General features: G+C 39.3%; 4 protein-coding genes across 4 annotated transcripts; 1 reads left to right on the forward strand and 3 right to left on the reverse strand.

Annotated features, from left to right (window-relative positions):
• Positions 1-6051: 6051 nt before the first annotated feature.
• LOC147556822 (17.1 kDa class II heat shock protein-like) lies at positions 6052-6780 on the reverse strand. Its single transcript, XM_086663354.1, has one exon. The coding sequence runs from the start codon at positions 6702-6704 to the stop codon at positions 6240-6242; it is 465 nt and encodes a 154-aa protein (XP_086519480.1). The 5' UTR covers positions 6705-6780; the 3' UTR covers positions 6052-6239.
• A 7489-nt stretch (positions 6781-14269) lies between these two features.
• LOC147556823 (uncharacterized) lies at positions 14270-15982 on the forward strand. The gene has a single exon (XM_086657801.1). It carries the CDS (start codon positions 14717-14719, stop codon positions 15737-15739), a length of 1023 nt encoding a protein of 340 aa, XP_086513927.1. The 5' UTR covers positions 14270-14716; the 3' UTR covers positions 15740-15982.
• Positions 15983-24494: 8512 nt separating this feature from the next.
• On the reverse strand, positions 24495-25720 carry LOC147556824 (uncharacterized). Its single transcript, XM_086663567.1, has 3 exons — positions 25411-25720; positions 25208-25326; positions 24495-25122 (listed from the first exon to the last, which is right to left on the reverse strand). The coding sequence occupies exons 1-3, from the start codon at positions 25454-25456 to the stop codon at positions 24658-24660; spliced, it is 630 nt and encodes a 209-aa protein (XP_086519693.1). The 5' UTR covers positions 25457-25720; the 3' UTR covers positions 24495-24657.
• Positions 25491-27322, reverse strand: LOC147556825 (uncharacterized). The gene is made up of 2 exons (XM_086658708.1): positions 26381-27322; positions 25491-26276 (listed from the first exon to the last, which is right to left on the reverse strand). The coding sequence occupies exons 1-2, from the start codon at positions 27320-27322 to the stop codon at positions 25491-25493; spliced, it is 1728 nt and encodes a 575-aa protein (XP_086514834.1).

A 27322-nucleotide genomic window follows, 5' to 3' on the forward strand; every position in this document is an offset into this window, starting at 1 on the left:
CTCTGATTTCACCAAAATGACCAAAATACCCCTGACGCTCTTTCCTTCCGGTCTCTTTCACATGAGACGAAAATGTGACGAATTGCTTCCTTTTATTCCGAATGTAATGCTAAACTCCAAATAAGCTTCCTAACAAGAAAAATACATAAATTATTAGAAATAAAACCCGAAACGAACTAACTCATCCAAGTTAAGTGATCTCAATGTGGGATTTTAACGCCACATCAATAATGAACCCAACACCTACAAAGAAGCTATGACGAGCCCAGACTCCGAAAAATGGCTGGGAGCCATGAAATCCGAAATTGAATCCATGTCTGAGAATCAAGTTTGGAACTTGGTTGATTTGCCCGATGGGGTAAAACCCATAGGATGCAAATGGATTTTCAAGATGAAAACAGACAAGGATGGAAACGTGAGCGTTTTCAAAGCTAGACTCGTGGCAAAAGGTTACAGACAAGTCCAGGGTATAGACTACGAAGAAACCTTTTCCCCTGTCGCGATGCTTAAGTCCATTAGGATTATTCTAGCAATTGCAGCTCATTACGATTATGAGATTTGGCAAATGGATGTCAAAACCGCCTTCCTGAACGGTAAACTGGAAGAGGATGTGTACATGACACAGCCTGAGGGTTTTGAGGATTCCGGGAATGCTGGAAAGGTTTGCAAGCTTCAAAGGTCCATCTACGGGTTGAAGCAAGCAAGTCGGAGCTGGAATCTTCGATTCGACGAGAAAATCAAAGAGTTTGGTTTTCTGAAGAATGAAGAGGAATCTTGTGTATACAAGAAGGTTAGTGGGAGCAACCTAGTTTTCTTGGTCCTGTATGTGGATGACATACTGATCGTTGGAAATAACATTCCTATGCTTGACTCCGTGAAAGAGTGGCTTAGGAAGTGTTTTTCAATGAAAGACCTAGGAGATGCAGAATACATATTGGGCATCAAGATTTATAGAGATAGATCGAGGAGGATGATTGGACTTAGTCAAGAGACTTATATAGATAAGATTCTTGAGAGGTTCAAGATGGAAGACTCTAAGAGAGGATTCCTACCCATGACACATGGTACGACGCTTAGCAAGACTCAGTGTCCCCGAGATCCTGATGAGCTGGCACACATGAAGAAGGTGCCTTATGCTTCGGCAATAGGATCTATCATGTACGCCATGGTCTGCACTCGCCCAGACGTCTCATATGCTTTGAGTATGTGTAGTCGTTACCAATCTAATCAAGGTGAGAAACACTGGACCGCAGCCAAAAATATCCTGAAGTACTTGAGAAGGACTAAGGATCACTTCTTGGTGTATGGCGGGAAAGACGAACTAATCGCGGAAGGCCATGTGGATGCGAGCTTCCAAACGGACAGAGATGATTTCCGATCGCAGTCGGGTTATGTCTTTTGTCTAAACGGAGGAGCAGTAAGCTGGAAGAGCTCAAAGCAGACTACTGTAGCAGACTCTACCACAGAAGCAGAATACCTTGCCGCTTCGGAAGCAGCGAAGGAAGGAGTTTGGATAAAGAAGTTTATCTCCGAACTTGGTGTAGTTCCTAGCATAGAAAATGGGGTTACTCTGTATTGTGACAACAATGGAGCTATCGCCCAGGCTAAGGAACCAAGGGCACACCAGAAATCCAAACATATCCTAAGGAAGTACCACGTGATTAGGGAAATCACTGAGCGAAAGGATGTGGTCATTTGCAAAGTCGATACGGACGACAACGTTGCCGATCCGTTAACTAAACCACTGCCTCAGCCCAAGTATGAGAGTCATAGAAGGGGCATAGGTATAAAGCGCATCGATGAATGGCTTTAAGTTGTAATTGGATTAATGAAAAGGGGTTTTCATGTAATCAATTAGCTACATTCAATAAAAAGAAATAAAGGAGTTATTTCTGTCATTAAATAATGGTTTAGTGTTTAATGACGGTCCAAAATAATGAGGAATTCCAGGTAGGTTTATCAGATACGTGATCTGGTAAATGGAACCCTACTAAGTGAACATGGAATAGATTCATTATAGAGTCCCTAGTCCAGGTCATTGCATGGACAACAATGACTCAAGAAGACTAGCATGGGAATTGACTGATAGCGCAGTTCCATGGGCTATAGGAATATGGTATTTAAGTCAATTACATGGATCTAGATTGGGGAATCTACATTGGATTAACCCAAAGATGAGAGTTTTTTCAAGGAGTTGAAAAAGGCGTCACAAACTCTCATAGGCAAGATTGGAGAGATTCCGTAAACATGAGTGCTCCACTCATCTTATGTAAGGAATGTTGAACTTTGGTACTGTCAAACGCCGCGCCGTAAAAGAAGGTTATAAAGGCAGCATACTGGGGGAGACATGATAGACATGAAGTTAAGTGGGAGTACAAGACTGGATGATGTCCTCCTATTAAGTTAGGAATAAGTATCTCCGGGCCACTTGAGGAGAAGCAACTGGAAAATGTGTGGCCGCACTCAAATGGATTAAGAGTTAATCATTTGAATTGACAGTTGTTCTCTGGATCAAGAAAGTCTGAACGGTGTGACGTATCAGATGAGATACTAAGCGACATGGGAATCGAGCATTGCACTTGTTCTAAGTACAAGTGGGAGACTAAAGGATTTATCCGTTCGGTCTGAAGGAGATGTCCTTCTGAAGGAGATGTCCTTCCGAAGGAGTGTCCTTCGACCAAGGTGGCAATGCGATCAATTTGTCAGTTAGGATAACGATGACCACACGTAAAGATCACCCAGTCCGGTCCAATTAGGGGTCGTAATGCTTTGCTAGAAGCCAACTACGATCGTCGGATCAAGGAGTTGATTCGCAGCTAACATAGACCGGATCCTACAACGGGTTACACATAAGAGTGGTAGCTTGATCGGAGAGAATTGACTAGACGAGAACTGGCTAAAGTTGGATGGGATTCAACTGGAAAGGCCGAAAGGGTCCGAATGGAGATTCGGGACAAGATAGAAGGAAGGCTCTTTGGGCCGGCCATGAGATGGCCGACCAGCGGTAAGTGGGCCGACCACATAAGGCCCATGGTGGGCTGCCCTGGCCGGCCACACTTAAGGGGATTATCAAAATACCCCTAAAAGGGTATTTTGGTAATTATCTTTTCTGTGACCCAGAAAATAGAAAACTTAATCTGAATGAGATTCTAATTAGGGTTTGTCTATATATTGGGTCAGTTGAGAACAGAAAAGGTGTGGATTTTTCTCTAAGGAAAAATATACAGCTCTCTCTCTCTCTCTCTGAATATACAGCTATTGGAGAGAGAGGAATATAGAGAAAAAGTTCCCATTCTATCAATCTAGTCAAGAAGAAGAGTTCTTCTCAACCTTCTAGTAAGTCCTAGCAGTCTGAAAGGAAGGGAGATCAAGTCTATTCACTCGGTGTCTCTAGTAGAGGAGCTACAGTTGGAGCTCTCGATCTTTGCATGCGATTGGAATGGTTCGAAGGAAAAACGCGTTAAGGTATTTATCCCTCTCTAGTTCATTGATTAGTTTATGCATGTCGATCCTGGGCAATCTAGTGTTAAACATGAGATGTTTGAGATTCCGCTTACAACACTAGTTAGTGTATAGGATACACAAAACCCTACAGTGGCCTCAGCTACCAGGATTGTCTGTTTTGCCTATTTAAAGTGAGTTTAACTAGGACTTCTCCTTAAGGCCCCTGGTCGTGGCCTCAACTATCAGGGTTGTCTGTTTTGCCTAAGCAAAGTGAGTTTAACAAAGCTCCTCCTTAGGGCCTCTGGTCGTGGCTTTAGCTACCGGGACTGTCTGTTTTGCGTAAGCAAAGTGAGTTTAATTAGGACTCCTCCTTAGGGCCCCTGGTTTTGGCCTTAGCTACCAGGGCTATCTATTTTGCCTAAGCAATGTGAGTTTAACTAGGACTCCTCCTTAGGCCCCCTAGTCGACAGTATGAAAGAGGCATAAAGCCTGACAAATTTATTACAATATTTACTATATATATATTGCCTAAATTACATGGGATAAATCTTTCAATGTGGTGAATGCAATGGTGTACTCTATTTATGAATTTGACGAGTCAGATCAAGCCAAAACCGAGTCCGACTCCAACAGTGTACAATCACGATTTAAAAAGAGGAACAAGTTGAGCAATTTCTACTATACCGCGACCCAAAACCTAATAGTTGGTCTAAATATGTTTCGACAGGTTCTCCCTCTCAGGAGATGGAATGTTATATCGAGGGTGAATGGGCTTGCTATTTCCTTGCCTCAGAAATTTGGGAATAAAATTAGGGTTTTTTGACCTTACCCCCTCATCACTAATTGCTAATTGAGTTTACCCCCCTCAATAGTGAGTAATTGAGTTTACCCCCTTAGATTTACTATTTTTGACAAAGGCACAAAGGTTGTGTTTGGCGTACATGAAATCAATGTGACTACCAAGAGCAATTATCCTTCAATATTATTACTCGTAGTTATTCCACCTTACTTTATTGTTTTATTTTGTCGTTAATATGATTAGCAAAGATGGATTTTGTTTGTACATTATTTAATTTATGATCTTGTTATCTCATGCCAAACATGTCCTTAATAGTTTTGTCAAAAATTCTAAACTCAAGGGGTGAGCTCAATTACTAATTACTCAAGGGGGTAAACTCAATTACTAATTAATATTGAGGGTGTAAGCTCAAAATACTCATAAAATTACTGTTAGTTCTACTATTGACAGAACAAAATAATAAAATAAGATGCTACAATTACCACAAGTCATTTTACTAGATAGCTATATAAGAGCACCTCCAATGCAAAACTCAAAAAGAATTCAAATTGTCCTATGTGTCAAGGTTCAATTTAGTTTCTCTTTCCTAGATGTCAATATTGAGATCCTCAATTCAAAAGACATCTCCAATGCAAATAACAACTTAAAATTAACTTAGGTGTCATCTCTTATATTGGTAGATTTGCTTTTAATATTGAGTGACCAATTGAAATCCTCAAAAAAACTTAAATATTGAGTTTCTTTGAGATATCTCAACATTATATGATGCTACATCATTTTGAGATCCAAATTTAATATTGCATTGGAGAAAGTTTTTTTACAAAAAAAGAGATGCTCTAAGAATCACATTCTTTGTGTACAATTAGTGTCGAGAAGGTATAGTAACATAAGAGTTTATTCATTACCTACATCTAATCTCAACCTAGACGAAGGAAATGAAACATTAATAATACGGTCCTCAAGTGAGGAAGGATAAAAAGAAAATTCAATTCAACTTTGTTGAAATTGTAAATAAAAAAACTCATAAATCATATCCAAGCTGATGAAGTAGTACTGAAGATGAAATAAAAATTTTAGAAAACAAAAAGATCAGAAAAACCCACATGGAGATAAAAAGAAACCCATAAAAGTTCGGAATATATTACAATGTGTTCTTCATTTGAGGCCAGATGAAAGCACAAACATGATGAATGCTACACAATGAAGAATGTACAATGCTGCATAATGAAGAATGCTGTACATTTTGTGTATTGTGAACTGTTTTGAAGTTCATTCTACTGTTCGCCTCTCTCGTGGCACTTCGCAGTCTTGGCCTCACTCTTGGCACTTCGCACTCTTCGTCTCGCAACCAGCACGGATTACACCACGTCTGTGGGGTGCAAGGGGCACTCCGCACTCTTCGTCTCGCAACCAGCACGGATTACACCACGTCTGTGGGGTGCAAGGGGCACTCGCACAGGCCACAATCCGGTGTGAGGGGTGCAAGGGGCACTCGCACCGCCCCACTCAGACTGCCACAATTGCCCCACTCAGACTGCCACAATCCGGTCCGAGAAGTGCAAGGGGCACTCGCACCGCCCCACTCAGACTGCCCCACTCAGACTGCCACAATCCGGTCTGAGAAGTGCAAGGGACACTCGCACCGCTCCACTCAGACTGCCCCGTAGGGCTCTGCCGAGATTAAGCACAGTCTGAGTACCCGGAACTGAATAGTGAAGTGCTAGGATGGACGCCCTCGGGGGAGTTCCAAGAGAACATGGACTAAAGAGCAAAGATGGGGTGCCTTTGTAGGCACCCCATATGACTTATGGAAGGAAAAAAGAGCATAAACTTTGATATAGCACTAAACATTAACTTAGCTTACATTTCAAAAACCAACTACACACAGTCCCAAGTCCTTTACAAGAGAGACACAAAAAGAAAACACATAGTTATACCCTTAATACATACTCCTACATATATTTCTTAGGTTTCATAAACTCCAGTGTGAAGATATTTAACCAATTTGAACTTGGATAGTCTTGGGTTTCTTTGGTTCAGGTGGAGGTAGTTTCTGAACAGTAACAGTAAGAACACCATCACTATAAACAGCTGATATTCCATCAACATTTGCATCATCAGGAAGCACAAATTTCTTTAAAAACTTACCAATCCTTCTTTCCATTCTCACATACTTAACCCCTTCTTTCTCTTCACCACCTCTTTTACGAATTCCACTTACAACAAGTAAATTCTTTTCTTCAATTTCAACTTTTATTTCTTCTGATTTCAATCCAGGCATGTCTAATATGAAAACATAAGAATCTGGGTATTCTTTAATATCTGCTGGAGTTGCAGCCATGGCTTTTGCATCTCTAACATATCTCTTTGTTGGAGCTTTTTCTACTTCATCTGATACGTCTAGCATATCATGGAGAGATGTGAAAAGTGGATCATCCAAACCCATGAACTTGAAATCCATTCTTTCAAAACTGTACTAGCTAATTTGTAATTAACTTCTGCAGGTGTTTGTTCTAATTTATATAGGGCGTAGATGGTAGAGAGAGAGAAATTCTTCACTTCCAGGAGCTTCTTCTGTTTTCTTGAATAAAGTCGTGTAAGTCTGATAGATCGACACTCAACATACACAGAGAAGCAATGCCAAGTGTGGACCAATAAAGACATTCCGTTGGCTCGAGTTGGTTGGCCCAATATAATGACCGGAACCAATTTCTAAGAATTTTGGTGTGAACTTATCATGGAGATCGGTCTATTTCTTTTCTTTTTCTTTGAAAGGTGGAGATCGGTCTATGGAACTTTTTTTTTTTTTAAAGAACTGTTTCATTAACTCAAAAGGAGAATACAAGAAGAGACAGTTCAACTACAAGAAGGCCTAACCGACCGCCATTCTTGGGGATCATTCGGACATCTAGTTTTCTTGGCAAGCTCATCGACTTTGCTATTAGCTGACCTATTTACAAATTTACAACTTAAATTAACAAAAGATGGACGTAAAGCTTTGATGCTGTGAATGGTGCTATGAGTAGTCCAATGAGCAGCAGTGATATCTCCAATTCCAGATGCTTGATCCCCAAAACTGTTATGCCTCAAATTCCAATGGATTACCGTCCCATTACCTTCTCAATATAATTTCTGGATTTTTAGTCCAAAAATCTACACCTAAACACATATTTAGTCCACCCTAATATTGATATAGGATTTGAAGCTAAAATAATAATTATAATGGATATTTAGTCCAAGTTGATCCATCTCTGTAGAAAAAACAGATCTCTATCATTTCTATTTAATCATAATACCCATTATAACCTTTTATATAAGAAAAACCCACTTTTGAGAATCAATCTCCAAAATTTTCTTTCTTTTTTTTTCAGACTTTTTCGATTGATTTCAAACTTACTATCTGTTTCGCATTATACATATTATTTAGTATCAATTACGTATATTTCTACAACAAAACACATTTAGTATAGTTAAAGTATTTCTAGATGTCAAAATTACAGTGTTTTTCTGTTTATTGATTCTTGTTTTGTTTCATAAATAACGTGTTATTTATTATTAAAGTTTCATACTTTATTTCATTTTTTTTATAAGTGTCATACATAACACATTATGTATCAATAATGTTTCTCCCAAAAGGGAAAATGACTAAAATCCTATTTTTTGGGAAGATTGAACCTTAACCCCTCTATGAATTTTATTTTGGGCCTAAAACCCGTGGAACCTTCTCAATACTACATACAAAATTATTACCAAAATCCTAGCTGATAGGCTTAAAAGTGTGTTGGGATCTATCATCTCTCCATTTCAATCGACCTATATTTTCGGGAGACAGATATCTGACAACATCATTATTGGTCAAGAACTTATTCACTCTTTTAAGACTCTCAAAGGGGTCACGGGATACTTTGGTCTCAAGCTAGACATGTCTAAGGTATATGATCGGATCGAATGGTCTTTCTTAATGGACATAATGAAGAAATTAGACTTTTCTGATCATCGGTCTAACATGGTGTTCGCTTGCATCTTAACGTCCTCCATGGATTTTCTAATCATTGCCCCAGCCCAACATACTCTCAACTCCTTGAGATATTCCTTTTTGAGTAACTTTCAACTACGTGATAGTTCTCTGACAATATCCATTTGTCTTGCGAGGTAGGTGTTTAGACCTTTTTCCTCCCATTGTTATATAACAGTTTTGTTGCTCTTGGTCGATGCATTCAACTTTTCCTCTCACTTATCCTACTAACTAATTATTCCTTTCGGAACTGATTATTCGAAGGATACCATCATGAGCAACAAACACTTTATTCTCTTGATCGGTTGTGAGAAACCCAAATTTCTTCTAAAGAAATCGCGTCAGATTTGCTGATTTATGCCTTGTAGTCCTCGTGATGGCCCTTTTATCTTTTAGCCGGATTTCGATTATGTGTGGGAAGTTGTCTCTAGACATATTGTTTTATTGGAGCACAGAGCTTGATTTGTTCTCTTAAATTTTATCCTTTTGGACGCTCCAACTTGGATAGGTTAGAGGCGACGATCAACTTCTGTTTTTACCTCAAGACCTTCTATCTTGTCAATTCGATTCTTCGCTTTTCAAGCTTTCTTGGTTATGTTGGAAACTCTTTCATCATACCTTTGTCATTGGGATTATCCCGTTGTATGAGTCACATCCTTATGTGTCTCTTTTTACAGGTATTACAAGGTTTAGAATCTTTTCGGTATATGTTGTTAGTTTAGCACGTTTAAGACATCTCAATTAAGAACTAAATTCTTTTATTGATTCTCCGTAATACTTAGTACAGAGATGATGTCTAACTAGAAAACAAATTAATCTAGACTAGTGCTAAAGAAGATTCTGATCCCTTTCAGCATCCTTAGCAGTCTTGACTTCTGCTTCCTCTTGGATCTCTTATCCTTTAGCCAAATACGGAGTTCCTAGTTGTTCTTGTACATTCACAATGATAGGGCATTAAGTATCTCATACCAAGTTGGGAAATTTTAGTATTTGATAAATTAATTTCCAATACCTGAAGTGGAAGATATAGTTCCATTCTTCTTGTCCTCCAAGAACTTAGAGCAGTTTCTCTTCCAATGACCCTTACCTTCACAGTAGAAACATTTTGTATCAGAAGGTGGGCTTTTGTCTTTGGATTTAACAAACCGTTTGCCTTTTCCTTTGGACTTAACAAACCGTTTGCCTTTTCCTTTGGACACAGTTTTCTTCTTCTGTTTTCCACTCCTCTTGAACCCTTTGTCCTTTTGAATCATTAGAACATCTTTCTTATGATCCACTATTTCTACATCATGTTCAGTCGTCTGAAGCATCACATGAAGTTCCTCTAGTGTCTTGTCCCATCCATTCATGTTATAGTTCATCTTGAACTGATTCAACCCACTATGGAGGGAGTAAAGGATAGTATCGGTAGCCGCTTCTTGGCTTTAAGGAAAACCCAGTTTGGTCAGCTTACCAATAAGCCTGATCATCTGACGAACATGAGGCCCAACTGGTTTTCCTTTTCTCAAGGCGCATATCTAGTAATGTCTTGAAGGTTTCATACCTCGCCAATATTTGTCGAATCATGGAGTAGGCATCAATGTCTATGAACTGCTCTTGAAAAGTAGGTTGCATGGTTGCCAACATCAGGTATGTTCTGCCCTTTTTCGAATATTCTTTTCATGGGTCGAACTAGCATCCAATATTGGAATTGGAGTATCTAGCACATTTAGCTTGCCTTCCATCCTGAGAACTATTCCCAGGTTCCTCTCCTATTCGAGGAAGTTTTACTCATTCAACTTCTCCTTGTCGAGAAGTGAGCGAAAGTTGAAATTCTCTTTTGTCTTAAAACTACATGAAAGAATTAGAAAGTTTTAAAGCCGTTATCGTTTTTGGAAAAATTCAGTTTTCCCACATTATCCAATAAAAACGTGCCTAATGGAATAACGTGATTCCAAGATCCTAGTAATCCGAAGTGAAGCGGACTAGGGCCTAGCCCTGAACTCCGTCGTCCTAGGTGAGCGAACTTCTTCACTAATCACTCTTATGGATCTTGGTTGATAGATTGCATTAATGAATGCTTAATCTATCTTTTTGCCTCGAGTATCCAAAACTCTTTTGCTGATCTCGTTGATAAAAATCATTTAGACGTGTAGACCCCTGCTATGAGTCTACCCATATTGTCCAAAGATAAAGGAGGCACTCTGCGAAGGCCGACCCACCATCCATGATCAAGGGCGCAAAGGGTGTCTTAGTCTGGGTAGGCATTTTGCTCAAAATTAAATTTAGGGACTTTTATGCTTAGTCTGGTATGCGTTATAGTGAACTATTTAGCATAACTAACATCCACGACATAAAGCGTGAATAAGTAAATGCGCGCGAGAAAATAAATCACGCACATATGGATCCTAGTATGGCCCCTAGTCCTAAAAGATCCAATCTTCTCAGGATTTCTTCTTGTTTTGCCTTTTGGTTCGCCAAGATCGCCATCTTTGAACCTCCATTAATTTCTCACACTTGAATCAGGATCCCCATCCTTGAGTTTCTTCAATGGACTCATAGACCCTAAACTCTAATTACAAGACTCAAACGATACGCAGATCGTATAAACTTGGAATTAAAATTATTACAAACTGCACCCATCCGTGTTTAAAACACGAATGAAAGAAATAACTTTCTATTGCCATACTAGTTCCCGCATTCACATCACATACATTCATATAATATTCAAGGCTAACAATTATATATGCATGATAATACGGGAGATACTTTTGTCGACATTTCTATGTCACATTACGGACCTTAAGTCTAAATTCGAAGAATTCGACTAATGGTGCGTTCCGGTTTTCTCTTTTATGATTTCTAAAATCAAGTTCAAGAAAAACTCCGACTGGGCTTTTTAAGAGCTCGGGTCAACTTCGAAAAAATATATTTTGATTCTTAATGATTTTCCAAATCAATTTTAAGAAAAAACCCGTTTCAGGCCTTCGGGTGGCCAAAAACAATTTCGGTAATATTTGGGTGGGACTGGAAGAAAAATTAGACTTTTGTCAAAAAAACTCCCCCTCGAGTCGAGACCCGTAAAATTTTGGCCCATGAACCTAAGTCAAATTCGGAATAGCTCGGCACAACCATGGGTTAAGGCCCAAAACCCTAAAGTCAAGGCTCATTATGGTGGTCCGACCCAAAAGAGACACGAGTGGTGCATAGGTTCGACCCATGCTCGGTTCGACTCAAGGCCGAGAGCATTGGGTCGTGCACAGCACGTTCTGGCCGAGACCAGACGCGTCTAGATGCATCTCGGTCTCGGCCTAGGCTAAGGGTGCGTCCTGACACTTGGTCGGGACACTAGTCTATGGCCCAGACACTTCTGGCCTAAGGCCGGGCCTTTGGATGTCTTGGACCCCGTCTGAGATTGCCTAGGCCATCTCAAAGGCATCCTAGATGCCTAAGGAACTCTAGACGCATCCTAGACACTCGGTCCTAATATGAGATGCCTAGGGCACTCCAGACGTGTCCTAGATGCGTCTGGCGGAAGCTTCTAGACATCTCAGACTAAATCTGAGACGCGTCTAAGTTACCTGGGCGCGTCCTAGACGCACCTTTAACTCGAGTCACGTCCGAGTCGCAACTCGGGTGCTCTAGGGCACATCCCAGGCGTGCCCTCGACCCCAGATGCGTCTGCCTTGTTCTCGGTTGCTCTGGGGCGCGTCCCAGACACGCCCTTGACCCGAGAAGCAGCTGTCTGGGTCAGTTGACCGAGACAGACATACGTGTCCAGCGTCCAGGCCAGCACTTTTGGAAACTTCTAAGTTTTAAAAACTCAAAGTTTTTTTTTTCTTTTGCTTCTGTCCATCTTTTTACTAACTTCTAAAAACCCAAAATTTGATTATCATCCAATTACACAAATCAATGAAAATCAAAACTTTTGAAAACACTTTTCCATACCAAAATAAATCAAAATCGAATCTTTTGAAACTCTTTTCAATCATCAACTTTGAAAATCAATTTGAAAACTTTAAATCACATTCAAAAACATCAAATTGAAGTCTAAAACACTTTTAGACACAACTATCTATCTAATCAATCATGGATTTGTCTGAAACTTATCAAAACTTAGCTATTTGCAAGAGGCCCTGACGCCACTGTTGGATTATGATACATACTAGTGTTCTAAGCGGAATCTCAGACATCTCATGTCTAATACTAGCTTTCCCAGGATCATCATGCATAAGCTAAAATTTATCTAAGATTTTAGGATTACCTTAATCGCTAGTTTTCCCTCGAACCTTTCCAATCGAATGCGAAGACCAAGACCTCTCTGTGTTGCTTCTCTACTCAAGACACCGAATGATCTACTTGATCTCCCACCTTGTAGCTAGCTAGAACTCTAATGGTGGTTTGATATGAAGAACACCTTCTTCTTTATTGACTAGTTATATAGCTTGGGAATTAGCTCACTTTCTCTTCTCTACTTGATGTTGTAGAGTAAGAAAGCTTCTTGAGAAATTCCACACCTTATTAAAGTCCTTAAGATACCTTATATAGAGTTCTAAAGTTAGAGTCCGATCCTAATTAGATTCCTAAAAGTCCCTTTTGCATAAGATTAAGGAAATAGTCGAAAATAGAAACTAGTTTTTATTTTCCACTTTCCTTAAGTTGTGGCCGTCCAAACCTACCCAAATTGGGCAGATCTGACCGACCGCATTAGGGGAACAGACCAGCTAAGGCCGCCCCCAATCCGGGCCCAAAAGGTCTCCCTTTTGTCCCCGGCCCAAAAGATCTCCCTTTTTCCCTCGGCCCAAAACCCCTCTTTTGGGCCTTTTGTGTTATCTTTGCCTAAACTTTTTTAGGCCTATGAAACATGTTTATGGGGCTCTCCCATGATTATATGTCTCATTCTCACTAGTCATATCATCCTTATCAAACATTCTTATGTGTAACCTGATGTAGGATCCGGTCGAAGTTAGCCGCGAATTACTTCATAATTCGACGATCGTAGTTGATTTCTAGCTAAACACTACAACCCCTAAATCGTCCGGACTTGATGATCTTCATCATCAACTGTCATATCCGACAAATTGCTCGCATTGCATCTTTGGTCGAATGGCATCTCCTTCAGGGGGCCCTTTTAAAGGCAGAATTAGACCGACTGTGATAGACGGTGTAGATGAGGCGGTTATAATCCACCGTTTGGGGAAGTTTCCTACTGTTCGTAGTTAGGGTTTCTCTTTTGGATTATCTCGTATCTAGGATAAATAGAAGTTCCTATGTACAAGGATACTTCGTAGATATCCTGCCGAGGTGATAAGTTTTCTAGGAGATATTTCCTCATTTGAGACTCTTGAAGCCCACACTTGCTTAAACACTTAAGATCATTAACCGTTTGAGATATTTAGGAAGATATCGGGATTAAGTCGGTAAGCGTGCGGCGCACTTCTGCCTTCCCAAATTAGGACGTAGGGCATCGGTCTTGCTTACGTGGAACCCCCTTACTCCTTTAGAGAATCTCAAGGCTGATCTGGTTGTGCCGTGGGTGAAACAAGGCTGGAACCCTCTTAGGTGATCCTGACAGACCTCCCAGTTCTGGACGTAGGTGGCAGAGCGTTGAAGGTTCAGCGGTCTGTTGGCTTAAGTCGGGTTGACACGTTCGACTTTAGGTCCGTTCTTGACTTATTAACGTCAGACAACGTCTGGACATTTTGTGCATCGTCAGTTTCCACGACAAAGTGTTGATGATTATTTAAAGAAGGAAAAGATATAAAGAAGGAAGAGAAAAAAAAATCACGAACTGGTGTCTCCCTAGCAGGACTAGACATCCAGTCCGTATCGAGTGCCAACAGAGACGGGAGGCTTACAACAATTTTAAGGGGTGCTATTAGCCGCTCCCCCACTAAGAATTCAATATTACTCGTTAAGTGAGTAACCATTCAGATTGTCTCCTGAGGGGATATGAGTCACACGTCAAGTACGTGTAAGCCTCACCTGCCCCACCGCTATTCCCACAACCCTAGATAGATCTCAAATGGATTACCAGCACGTGTTCGTCACTCTCCCTCGCTAATCTCTCGCTCTCATAAAAAGTTGAAGAACTCCCAATTCCTTAATTAATTCTTCGTATATGTTCAAACCCTAAAATTTCTTCACCAATTCTGCTCCTCTCTTCAACTCCCAATCGAATTATATTGACTACCTTCAATTATCCGGTAAGGATCACCTTACTGAATCTAATTTCTCTTTTCTTACCAGAAATGTTTAATTCGTTAATTGTTATCAACGTTGTTCGATCCAAAATCTGGTTTCACCGTAGAAAAAAAGACTAGATTTCTCGTATCAAGATAAATTAGTTCCTAATCTGTGTTCTTTGAGATTTACTTTCTTGTAAATAATTTGTATACAATTTTTTAAAAGATTAGATTCAGAAAAAAAAAAAAAAAAAAAATCACTGGTTCGATTTCGAAATTTCGAATTTGAAGAAGATGAGTTATCGTACTGCCGATGAAGATTCAACAAAAGAGATTCATCTTCCTGCTGATATAGATTGGAAAATGCTTGATAAATCAAAGTTTTTCTTTCTTGGAGCTGCTTTATTTTCAGGTGTATCAGCTACTCTTTATCCAGCTATAGTACTAAAAACAAGACAACAAGTTTCTCAAACTCAAATTTCTTGTTTTAGAATTGGTTTCTCTATTTTAAATCAAGAAGGGTTTCGTGGTCTTTATAGAGGATTTGGAACTTCATTAACAGGAACAATACCAGCTCGAGCTCTCTATATGACAGCACTTGAAATCACAAAGAGTAAAGTCGGAATCGCTACGATTCGTATTGGATTTCCAGAACCAACTGCTGCTGCAATTGCAAATGCTGTAGCTGGATTAAGTGCAGCTATGTCAGCTCAACTTGTTTGGACACCAATTGATGTTGTTAGTCAACGTCTCATGGTTCAAGGTAACCTTAAGAAAAACCCTAATTTATCATCAACTTTTAGGTATCATGGTGGAATCGATGCGTTTCGAAAGATTCTTAGTTCAGATGGTATTAGAGGTTTGTATAGAGGATTTGGGATGTCAATATTAACTTATGCACCATCAAATGCTGTTTGGTGGGCTTCTTACTCTGTTACTCAAAGATTTGTTTGGGATGGAATTGGGTATTGTCATAAAGAAAATGGTGGAAATGGAAGTCTTAGACCTAATTCGAAAACGGTAATGGTTGTTCAAGGAGTGAGTGCAGCAATGGCTGGTGGAATTTCAGCTTTAATTACAATGCCACTTGATACAATTAAGACGAGATTACAAGTTCTTGATGGTGATGAGAATAGTAAACGTTCTCCAACGATTAGTCAAACTGTTAAAAATCTTGTTAGAGAAGGAGGTTGGTCTGCTTGTTATAGAGGTTTAGGTCCTCGTTGGGCTTCTATGTCAATGTCTGCAACTACCATGATCACAACTTACGAACTTCTGAAACGTTTATCCGCTAAGAATCAAGATATCTTAACTTGAAGATAAAAATAATTTGAACGTCATTTTGGTTGAGTAGTAACATGTATGTCTCTCTAACAGAGTTCAAATAAAATCAATTCAGACTAGTTGGGAGAATTGGCTTTGGAGCTAAAACTTTTATATTATTTTGTGTGTAAGATTGGGTGCTCTTTAGTGTATTATTATTGTGATCTTTCTAGTGTTATGTACAAAGCAATAAAGAATTATAGAATGTTATCTAGATGATTAAGATTGTGGGTCCAACATTGCAATTTGGTTCATTATTGTGATCTTCCAACGAATGAAATTGTATTTGCCATTTCAAACTTTGGTAAATGTCACTGCAAGTTGAAGTACTTTGATGTCTACCCACTAATTGAATATCATTATCTTGAGGAACTATGAGAGATCTCCTAAAGACCCCAGCAAACATATTGGATTCTTAAAAGTAGCAAACTATGGGGCCCACCTCACATATGGGCTATGGCACAGATCGTATAGGAATTTTTTGTGGAGTAAATTGAAGGGAGATTTTATAGGGGCCCATTTTTTTCAAAGGGCCCTTCCATAAAAATCATCCCACAAATCTCTCATTTTGGTTAGTACGACCCCTCTAGAAAAAGGGGCTTTCCCTTTTCTATAATTTGACCTAGTGGTAAAGTTAACACCGTTAGATCAAAAATATTCAAATTAATAAAAAGTCTCTCGATCGATGTATGGGCCAAAATACGTCACCAAGAGTTTCCCAAGAAATTTATGATTAATGGGCTTATTCGGTGACTTAGCCCATGAACTAATGTCTAATGGGCCCGACCCTTTACCTTCGGGCACCCGAAGCAACGTCAAAATAAAGAAGCGCTTCCAGCCCTGGAGGAAGAGGTCCGCCCTCACCTCCCCACCAGGCTGAAATATGTAAGCACTTCTAGCACTGGAAGAATAGGTCTGCCCTCGCCTCCTCAACAGAATTAAGTACAGAAGCATATCCAGCTCTGGATAAAGAGGTCCGCCCTCAAATCCTAAACGGACCTCCTGCCGTATATTTGTTGGAGAGACGTTGGGGGCTTACGGAATCCATACTAATGGTGACAACCCACGCGTTACCACCATTAAGGATGACAACTATCATCAGGCAACGGTCGACCCAAGACACTATAAAATAACGGAACCTAGAATGATACGGATCATCTGGTTATCGCCGAACACACCAAACTACTGTGTGTGTGTCTCTCTCTCTCTCGAAGATCATCTAATCCCGAGCGAAGAACCCCACTACTTTCTTTCTCATACAGAGTATCATCAATCCACTTTCTCTCTCATAGAGTCACGCTCTTTGATAGAGTCCCGCTTCATCATATAGTCTTGCCTCCTTTCTCTCACCTAAGTACCATTGCTGTCTTGTATCCATATACAAGACCTCATAAAATACTGAGCACTGAAGATACAAGGTTATATACCATTCATCAAGGTACAGAACCTTGTCAAGAACAAGACCTTACCAAGTGCAGGGTCATCTCATCAATTACAAGACCTTCAAAGAAGCAAACACATACTCTTCCGAGAAAGTACAAGTACGGAACCTATCAATAGTCTGCCTATTTTATCTCTCATATACCTACTTTGCCAAGGGTTCGGCTACATCATGGGTACGATTACTTTTAAGAGGTCAGGACCTTCCTACATCATCTACGTGATTATTTATAAGGTTCGGCTCACATTATCTCTCCTAGAGGTCCAACCCTTGAAGATTTCCATATCACCCACGTGATTGTCCACATACAAGGTCAAAACCTTAAAGCTTCCCACTTATTTACGATACATACCCCTGGACAAGGTAAACCACTCCAGGGCTGCCTCACCCAGGGACGGACCTCTCAGGCTGTCATATTCTCTCTCCAACCAAGTCAGTCAATCCGTAGAGAACGAGCTCCGACCACTTTACGAGCCGTGCCTATGCTCCGACCATTATCCAACCAACGGTAACATTCCAAGGTTAATATCCACGTATATTATTTCTCTTGCAAGCTTGCTGACTTGACCGTCGGAGCCCCCTTAGGCCGGCACCATCCCGGTGTCCCCTAAGACCTCACGGTCACGTGTGTTCCTGTCTCTTTTGTCACAGGTTGAGCCCAAAGGCGTCGTCGGTGCCCGCAAAATTATTAACAGGTGGAGGTTCGACTTCCGATCAAAAGCCCCACCCCTCTTCCATCTTCCTCATAACCTTTGTTTCATCTTCTTCTTGTTTTTCTTATTCAGTTTATCTTCTCTCTCTCTGTAAAATCTATTACCTCTATCACTATCACTATCGCCATTTCCATCTTCACTCTCCCTCATTCTCTCTCAATTTCTCTCTCGTTCTCTCTCTTATTTTCTCTTTCTTTCTCCCTCTTTTCATCTTCATCTCTTCCTCTTTCATCTTTTTCATAATCCTAGGTTGGGTTTGTTTTTTTCGATCTTTTGAAACTACATTGTTTGAAGACTTGAATCTACTGGTTAACAACACAATGAAGAAGATTTGCGGACCTTAATGGGAAGTTTTCGTCTGGAAGCGGGTGAAAATCAAGAGAGGAAGAAAACCCTCAAGTGAGCTTTCCGCCGCACTAGACCGAAAAGCTACTGGTGGCAAATACGGTGGGCTCGAGCTGTAAATGTTGCATAATTCGGCCCGAACCCACCAAAAATTGGGCCAGTAGCTACTTGACCAGTTTTCGGTGAGCTCGGGCCGAATTATGTTTCATTTTTTGGTGGGCTCATGCCGAATTATGCAACACTTTACGGTGGGCTCGATCCGTAAATATTGCATAGTTCGGCATGAGCCCACCGAAATTTGGGACAGTAGCTCTGTTTCATCTTCTTCTTCTTCAGTTTATCTCCTCTTCTCTCTCTCTCTCTGTAAAATCTTTCACCTCTATTATTACCGCCATTTTCATGGTCATCTCTCCCTCATTTTCTCTCGGTTTCTCTCTCGGTTTCTCTCTCGTTCTCTCCCCCTCTCTTCATCTTCATCTCTTCCTCTTTCATCTTCCTCAAACCCTAGGTTTAGTTTTTTGAAAGTTTGGATATCACCAAAATGGAAGAAGAGGAATGTTTAGGGATTTTAGTTTTGAAAAGATTTATGGTTGAGATATGTAGTTTGCTAATGCGGGTGGTATACACCCTTAAAGTGAGCTTTTCTTAAACCATTGCATGTGGGGCCCTTTGACCAAACAATGTCAACGAGTATTTACCAAGTCAATGAATTCATAGGGAGGCCTTTTAACAAAAATGGGAGGGCCCTATTAAACTTCCCTAAATTATAAAGTGAATACTAATTATATAGAAAAGATTTAGGGAGCAATATCAAATCTTCATGTCAAGAAATTAACAGCAACTTGGCTTGGATTCCTGTGTAAGTAATCTAAATCAACTTTCAATCAATTTAAGTTGCAGCTTAATGGTTAAGAATTCAGTTTATGTGCAAGGGGGCGAGGGTTCAATTCCACCAAAAAGAACAAATAGAATTTTTTTTTTATAACATGCATTATGTAGGGCCACATTTTTTCCTCCTCCCAAATACTTGGGTCGACTCTGGCCACCACATCTTTGGCCAAGCAATCATGTTGGAATTATTTGTGAAGTAAATTGAAAATATTTGCTTACAAAAATTTATAAAGTGAATATTAACTATATAAAAGAGATCTGGGAAGTAATATCAAACCTTCGTGTTAGGAAATTAACAATAGTTTGGCTTGGATTCCTATGCAACTAATCTAAATCAACTTTTAATTAATTTCAGTTAAAGCTCAATGGTTAAGAATTCAGTTTATGTGCCAGAGGTTAGTGATTCAAATCCACCCAAAACCACAAATAAGATTTTGTAACTTTTTCTAACATGCATTACATAAGACCCTATATTTTCCCCCGCTAGGAATCTTCTAAATACTTGGCCCAACTCTGTCCATATCCTCTTTGGCAAAGTAGTCATATTGGAATTTTTTGTGGACTTACGTGAAAATATCTGTTTACAAAGAATTATAAAGTGAATATTAACTATCTAGAAGAGATGTCAGAAGTAATATCAAATCTTCAAGTTAGGAGATTAACAGTAGTTTGGCTTGGATTCTTGTGTAATTAACGAAAGGGAAATTTGGCCAAAACTCCCTAAAAAATTTGAGTTTTAGTTAAAAAGGATTTATCAACTTTTTGTAGGCTTCAGCTCCCTATGGAATTTTTGTAAATAATCTAATATAGGGGAAAGACGAAATTGACCTTATTGCAAATCAGTTTGCAAACCAGTTTACAAACGAGATTGCAAGCCAGTTTGCAAAGCTTTGCAAACCAGATTGCAAAGTTTTGCAAGCCAGATTGCAAAGTTTTGCAAGACAAATCAAATTGCAAAGCAGTGCAAACTAGTTTGCAAAGCTCTACAAATCAGATTGCAAAGTGTGTGCAAAGTCATTACAAGGCAAACCAGATTGCAAAGCAATGCAAACGGGATTGCAAAGCTCTGCAAACCAGTTTGCAAAGCTCTGTAAACTAGATTGCAAAGCAGTGCAAACCAGTTTGCAAAGCTCTGTAAATCAGATTGCAAAGCAGTGCAAACCAGCTTGCAAAGCTTCGCAAGTTAAGATTCTAAAGGCAATTTCGGCATTAGAAATGGGAGTGCTTTTAGAATTTTCCTTCAAGCCTATTTCCAAATTATATATGGGGCCTAAAAGGACAAAAAGATAACTTGTCTTTTTGACAAAAAACAAACATGAAATTGGGCTTTCGACCCAATTTCCTGTTAATAACCAAAATCAACTTTCAATCAATTTAAGTTGCAGCTCAATGGTTAATATTCAATTTATGTGCAAGATGCCATGGGTTCAATTCCACCCAAAAACAATAATTTTTTATATTTTCTTCTAACATACGTTATATGGGGGCCCATTTTCTTCTCTGCTAAGCCCTTTCCATACTTGGCCCAGCTCTTGCCACCCCATCTTTGGCAAAGCGGGGTCATATTGAAATTTTTTCTGGAGCAAATTGAGAATATTTGTTTTCGAAGTATTATAAAGTGAATATTAACTATATAGAAGAGATCTAGGAAGTAATATCAAATCTTCATGTCACGAAAGTAACAGCAGCTTGTTTTGGATTCATGTGTAATTAGTTTATATAAACTTTCAATCAATTTAAGTTGCAACTCAATGGTTAAGAATTTGGTTTGTGTGCAAGAGGTCAAGGGTTCAGTTCCACCCAAAAAGCACAAATAGAATTTTTATATTTTTTTAACATGCGTTATATAGGGCCACATTTTTTCCTGCGCTTGGGGCTCCCAAATACTAAGGTCAGCTCTGGCCATCTCGTCTTTGGCAAGGCAATCATGTTGGAAATTTTTGTGGAGCAAATTCAGAACATTTGCATACAAAGAATTATAAAGTGAACATTAACTATATATAAGAAATCTAGGAAGTAATATCAAATCCTCGTGTTTGGAAATTAACAACAGGTTGGCCTGGTTTTTGGTGTAATTAATCTATATCAACTTTCAATCAATTTAAGTTGCAGCTTAATGGTTAAGAATTCAGTTTAGAGGTTAAGGGTCCAATTCCACCCAAAAGTACAAATAGAATTATTTTTTCTTCTAAGATGCGTCATATAGACCCCATTTTTCCTCTGCTTGGGGCCTCCCAAATAATTGGGCCGACTGTATGTAGAACCTCTTTATAACTCATATTATGCCTCTTTTGTCAATTTATTGAATGTTTATGGGAGTTTGGTTGACGTAGCTACACTGGCATTGGGGCAGATAGTGGTTTGGGTCACTTTCATTCATCGACAAGTTTCTACCATTCTACCAACTCAATACCAATCAAAAGGGAATTACAAAACTATTTAAGAAATTGAAAATAGGATCACTCTTTGGTGTAGCGGTAGGACATCCCTCTTAAGCCCATGTGGTCTTGAGACCGAGTCCGACGGAAGCAGTTTATCAGCAAGATTTATGCCATGTACTTTAGGCACTAAATAAATTAGATCTTGTCGGGCTTTAGGCTCTTTGTTATCGGGCTTTAGGTCTCTTTAATTATTGGTTTAACTTAGGCAGTTATAGTGCTTATCACATCTTAATGATGTATCAATGCGTTGTAACGACTAATGTAGATCGTAGTCGATTTTTCAAAAAAAAATAGGGTTGATTGCTAGGATAAACACTCTTATTGTCTCAAACTAGATATTCCTCCAGTTGACGGTACAAATAACATTGAGGGTCCGTTTGATTCGTGTGGAAATAGGATCGAAAAGTAGTTTTTCCTACGAAAAAAGAATTATTGTTGTTTGATGATTTCTCACTAAAAAAAATGTGGGAAAAAAGTTGAAAAATTTTACCACAAAAAAAGTGGTAATATCATTTTCTTAACCACTCTTGCGCTCTCTCTCCTCACCCATTTCCCGCTCACGGTCTCTTCCTCCTCACTCATTTCCTGCTCACAATCTCTTCCTCCTCACCCATCTCCCTCTCACTGTTTCTTCCTTCTTCTCAGTTCTCCCTCCCCTCCCTCAGGCGTCTTTCTCCCATCTCTCTGCTATTCTCTTTCTTCTAGTTTAGACCAGATTTTTCAAGAGGGATTTGGATGCAACCAAGGATAACAAAGAATGTTAGGGTAGAAGTCACTTACAATTTCAAGAACTTTATAAAGATGTTCTCCCTTCAGTCACTAGGGGTGAAATCGGTCTAGGTGGACTGATTTTTGACATATTTGAACGGGTACCTATTATAGTGGTCCGATTTTATATGAAAAATAAACTGACCAAAAGTCCGTACAAAATAAAACAAACCACCCATTTCACAACCGGTCTTTCGTTTTAAACCTAATTTAAATTTCATTTAACCAAATACGAAAAATTAAAAGATTATATTGAGGATAATATCGCGTGCAATAGATCAAATGAATATAATCCAACAATGACTACAATTTCACTATTTTTTTCTTTCAGTCAATAGTGTATCAAAACAAGAATGAGAACAAAAACAAATCCATTATAAGATATAATACTTAATTATCCATTAACATTTTACTGTTAATTGTATGGATAATATATATAACATTTGATGCGCTCAGGTTTGGGGCCCACGGGCTTGTTAGAAAAAAAATCGAACCGAACCTAAAGACCGATTCATCTCGAAAAGGCCTGACTATTATATATCGGGCTTTTTTTGGTCTAGTTTTTTTATTGTCCAGGCTGGTTCTCACTGGTCTCTCGTTTTCGTGGTCTTTAGTTTCACCCATACCCCTCATCGAGGGGCAGTCCCACCTTGGGGGTTGTATGAGCACGTGCCCCACAACCCAAGGTGAGTCCCCTTTCAAGATTGTTAGGCTTTCTATAATAACAAGTCCATTTAAGTTCCTCTACAGGTAACCCAACCCAAAAAAGTGTCCCAACCCGTTACCGACGACTACTCAATTAGAGAGCACTTTCCGAAATCCAAACCCTTCTAATTATCCAAAATTCTGTCGGCTGAAATCTCCATTTCAAATTTCAATTCCAAATTAAATTGTGGACTTGGGGCTATAGCATCTCCAATGGGACACTCTAACAAACACCTTAAAAGTGTAGTTGTCAAGTTCCAATCTAGAGACACTCTAAATTTTTTTTTTGTCTCCAATGGAGATCTCTAGAATACCTATACTTAATGCACATGTCACTCTTCAATTCAATAGATAGAAAGTTTTAGAGTGTCTCTCTTGAGAATCTCTATTAATAAATGTTCTACATCATCATAGAGTGTCTAGTTGCGTGTCCCATTTTAGAGTTAGAGTGTCTCACTGGAGATGCTCGTAGTTTTTTGTCAACTTTGACAACTTCCAATTCCAATTTTTTATCCAATAAACTGCAATATATTAATCAAGAAGATGAGTACTGATGATGTAAAAAATGTCCAAACGTTGGCTGACGTCAAGAAGTCACGAATAGAATCGAAGTCCACTGGGTCAACCCGGCTTAAGACAACAGGATTGTTGAACCCACAACGCTCCGCCACCTACGCCCTTAACTGGGAGGTCGACCAAGATCAGCTAAAAGGTATCGACCCTGTTTCGTCTACAACACGATCAGATCAGCCCTGGAATCTCTAAAGGAATAAGTGGGATCCACGTAAGCTTGGTTGATGCCTCACACCCTTAACTGGGGAGTCAGAAGCGCGCCGCAAGCTTACCGGCTCAATCCCGGAAAATCCTTAAAAAGATCCTAATCGGTTAAAGATCTTAACTGTTTCAGCAAGCTTGGACTTCAAGGGTCTCAAAGGAGGAAACATCTCCTAGAAGATCTATCACCTCGGCAAGATATCTACGAAGTTTCCTTGAACTTAGGAACTTCTATTTATCCTAGATACGAGATAATCTATAAGAGAAACCCTGACTACAAACAGTGGAAAACTTTCCTAAACGGTGGATCTCAACCGCCTCATCTACACCGTCTAATCACTGTCGGTCTAACTCAACCTATAAAAGGGCCCCCCCATCATCTTCCACAAGACACAAGCTCTCTCCTGAGAACAAAAATTTCACTTCACTGAGTTACCACAACTCACCCCTAAAAGGTTCAATCAATATTTAATCTTTTACTGCAAAGAGCAATCTGACCCTATGTTGTCTCGGGCGCGAGGCGACAGAACCATCGCCTTGCCTAAGCGAGTTTAGGCGAGCTGAGGCGTTTGTCTCAAACAAATAGTATATATATATATATATATATATATATTTAGTAATACATACATACCTAAGTACCTAACATAAAAATAACAAAATAAACACTCAAATGCCAAAATTAAAGGTATAAAGCTTAACATCCAAGCATTCAAAAACATTGAAAAATAATTCAAAAGCATTCAAAAGTATCAAACAAGCAATTAACCATCAAAACACAAACAATCAACCATCAAAAGTTCAAAATTAACTAAAGTCTAGTACTCTAATGAAGATCTAAAAGTCAATATCTTCATCATCTCCTGAACGAGGACCATCTGACTTGTCTCCTTCTTGCTCTTCTGTAGGTTCAGGATTGTCATCTTGACCCGCCTCGGATTCAGAGTCTTCATCAACAAGTTGACGTTGTGGTTCCGTTGATTGCCGTTGACTTTGGTTGGGTGCTTTTCTCCTCTTAAAAGTTCTCAACCCACTGCTCGGACCAACATGATCGCCTTCATTTCCCTCAGCTTCTTCAACTAGTCCATATGTTATATCAGTGCCAACTACGAATTCATCCGCTGCATTAAATGGAGCAATCCACTCATCTAGATCAGCATTCTTCAATATGATTGGATCTAAATCTCTTCCACCAGGGCTAGTTCGATCCAGGAAACGAGCTTTCAACTTGTTGTTATATTGGACAAACACAAGATCATTTAATTTCTGATGATCTAGTTTATTTCGTTTCTTTGTATGTAACTGTTATATCACGAGATAAACACTCTTATAAAAATAATGATTTTAGTATTTGGAAAAATTATGAACTTATTTATTCATTACTTACATGGTCAAAGGCACTCCAATTCCTTTCGCATGGAGATGCAGCACAAGTTAGCCCAAGCACTCTTACGGCAAACTTCTGAAGTTCTACCACATCTGATCCCCAACTAAGCCACCATTGAGCTGCATTATGCGGATAATAAATTTATCGAATGCTAAACTTAAAAGATATTTAAAAGTTCTCAATGATATTTGATTCCTTAATACCTGGTGCTAGCGTTTTTCTTTTTGCAATTGCTTCCTCATCCCCCATTTCTCCAGTCGCAGAACGATATTCTACAATTTGATCAAATTAAAATTAATGACCGAGTAGTAGGATTTGGCACCAGAGCCTTAATACAAGCATTCAACCCTCTTTTTATCTCCGAGTTACTCTCCATAGGTGGGTTCAATGATGGATCAAAGTAGATGCGAGGATTAAGATAAAATCCTGCTGCATGGAGAGGTTGATGTAGTTGATCAGACCACCTATGCTCAATAATTCTAAGCACTTCCTCAATCACCACATCATTTTTTTCCTCCCAGAGAGCATCTAACTTCTTCCTACACTCAGTAATCGCCAAATAAATGTAACCCATGCATGGTTTTTCTTTCTGATCGACCATCCTGATAATATCCACTAATGGTGAGATAATTTTAAGACAAAAATGTAACTTATTCCAGAAATCAGGCCTCCCCATTATCTTTGCTACTCTCTTTCCTTCTTGCATTTTCACCCATTTTCTCGTAGTCCATTCCTCAGAAAGCATAATTGTCCTCAACCCCGTTATTTGGTTAAAAATACTATCCATCGATAAGTAACTAGTAGCAAATCTAGTTACTGCAGGTCTCACCAACTCTCTTGCCTTAGTGAACTTTCTCATCATATGCAACACTTGATTGTGGTTGTACATGAAAACCACAATATGCCTACAATCTTGTACAACTTTGTGAATCCTAGCGATGTTTGATACATCTTGGCACATGAGATTCACACAATGTGCTGCACATGGAGTCCAATAAAAATTATATTTCTTATCTTCCATCAACCACTTTCCTGCAAGCTTGTAATTAGATGCATTATCTGTTATAACCTGCAATTAAGTGAGTAAGTCAAATATGTCAAAATAAGAACTAAAATATACATCCAAAATAAGAACTAAGATATACATCAAAATACGAAGGGTTAAAGTCTTACTTGAACCACATTCTCGGGACCTACTTCCTCGATGACTTCAGTCAATAGTTTCAAGATGAGTTTTGCATCCTTTACATGTTCAGAACCATCAAGTGATCTCAGAAAGACAGTTCCTTTTGGACAATTCACTAGAAAATTGATGAGACATCTACCTTTCCCATCTGTCCACCAATCCGTCATAATAGTACACCCATATGAAACCCAGATGGGTCTAAATGTATCTATCCACGTCTTGGTGGAATTGACTTCTTTGACCAAAAGAGGGACTCTCAATTCCTGGTAAGTAGGGATTTTTAACCCCGGACCAAATTGACCAACCGCTTGAATCATCATAGCAAAACTAAGGCTTTTGATTACATTGAAGGCGATCCCATTATCGTAAAAGAAAGCAACAATATACTCAGCTACATTGTCTCTTCTTCTCCTCGTATGCACATTGTCAATAGGATTTTGCACTAATTTTTTCAAGTTTGGTTTGAAATAACTATCCATTTGACCATGTACCTTAGGTGGTTTTGGAGCCATTCTACTAGTTGGTGTCCCACTCCCAGACCCACTTCCACCACTAGCTTGTGTACCATCTAAATCTATATAGTGATCTTCCGACTCTTCGTCATTCTCATAAGGTGCATGAGGTGATTTGTAAATATTGACACTATCAATTTGAGCCATCCTCATTCGAGTCTTTTCGTCTCTCTTTTTCCTTCCTTCGGCCATATACTTTTGTATCACTTCTCGTACATCCTTAGGCACCTTAGGACAAACTCTTACATCTTTGTAACCGCCGGCAAGATGTTGTTTGTTCCTATTAATTCCTCCATTACTTTTCATTCCACACAAGTCACATTGCACTCTATTCTTGTCACCATCCACCGGTTGTCCATACTCCCAACCGGGATCACTCGACGGTCTCACACGAGCCGTTGAAGCCGAAGAAGACAT

Source organism: Eschscholzia californica, unplaced genomic scaffold (genome assembly GCF_041429995.1).
Source record: "Eschscholzia californica isolate CP2 unplaced genomic scaffold, dmEscCali1.0.p SCAF_2, whole genome shotgun sequence".
In the NCBI taxonomy this organism is placed as follows: Eukaryota; Viridiplantae; Streptophyta; class Magnoliopsida; order Ranunculales; family Papaveraceae; genus Eschscholzia; species Eschscholzia californica.

Excerpts from the sequence above, each read along its gene's own strand:
- LOC147556824 (XM_086663567.1), bottom strand. The coding sequence starts at position 25,456 with ATGGGGGATGAGGAAGCAATTGCAAAAAGAAAAACGCTAGCACCAG. Across the intron at positions 25,327-25,410 it reads AAGAAAAACGCTAGCACCAG|CTCAATGGTGGCTTAGTTGG; the intron begins GTATTAAGGAAT and ends CGCATAATGCAG. Across the intron at positions 25,123-25,207 it reads ATTGGAGTGCCTTTGACCAT|TTACATACAAAGAAACGAAA; the intron begins GTAAGTAATGAA and ends GTGATATAACAG.
- LOC147556822 (XM_086663354.1), bottom strand. The coding sequence starts at position 6,704 with ATGGATTTCAAGTTCATGGGTTTGGATGATCCACTTTTCACATCTCTC.
- LOC147556825 (XM_086658708.1), bottom strand. The coding sequence starts at position 27,322 with ATGTCTTCTTCGGCTTCAACGGCTCGTGTGAGACCGTCGAGTGATCCC. Across the intron at positions 26,277-26,380 it reads GTCCCGAGAATGTGGTTCAA|GTTATAACAGATAATGCATC; the intron begins GTAAGACTTTAA and ends ACTTAATTGCAG.
- LOC147556823 (XM_086657801.1), top strand. The coding sequence starts at position 14,717 with ATGAGTTATCGTACTGCCGATGAAGATTCAACAAAAGAGATTCATCTT.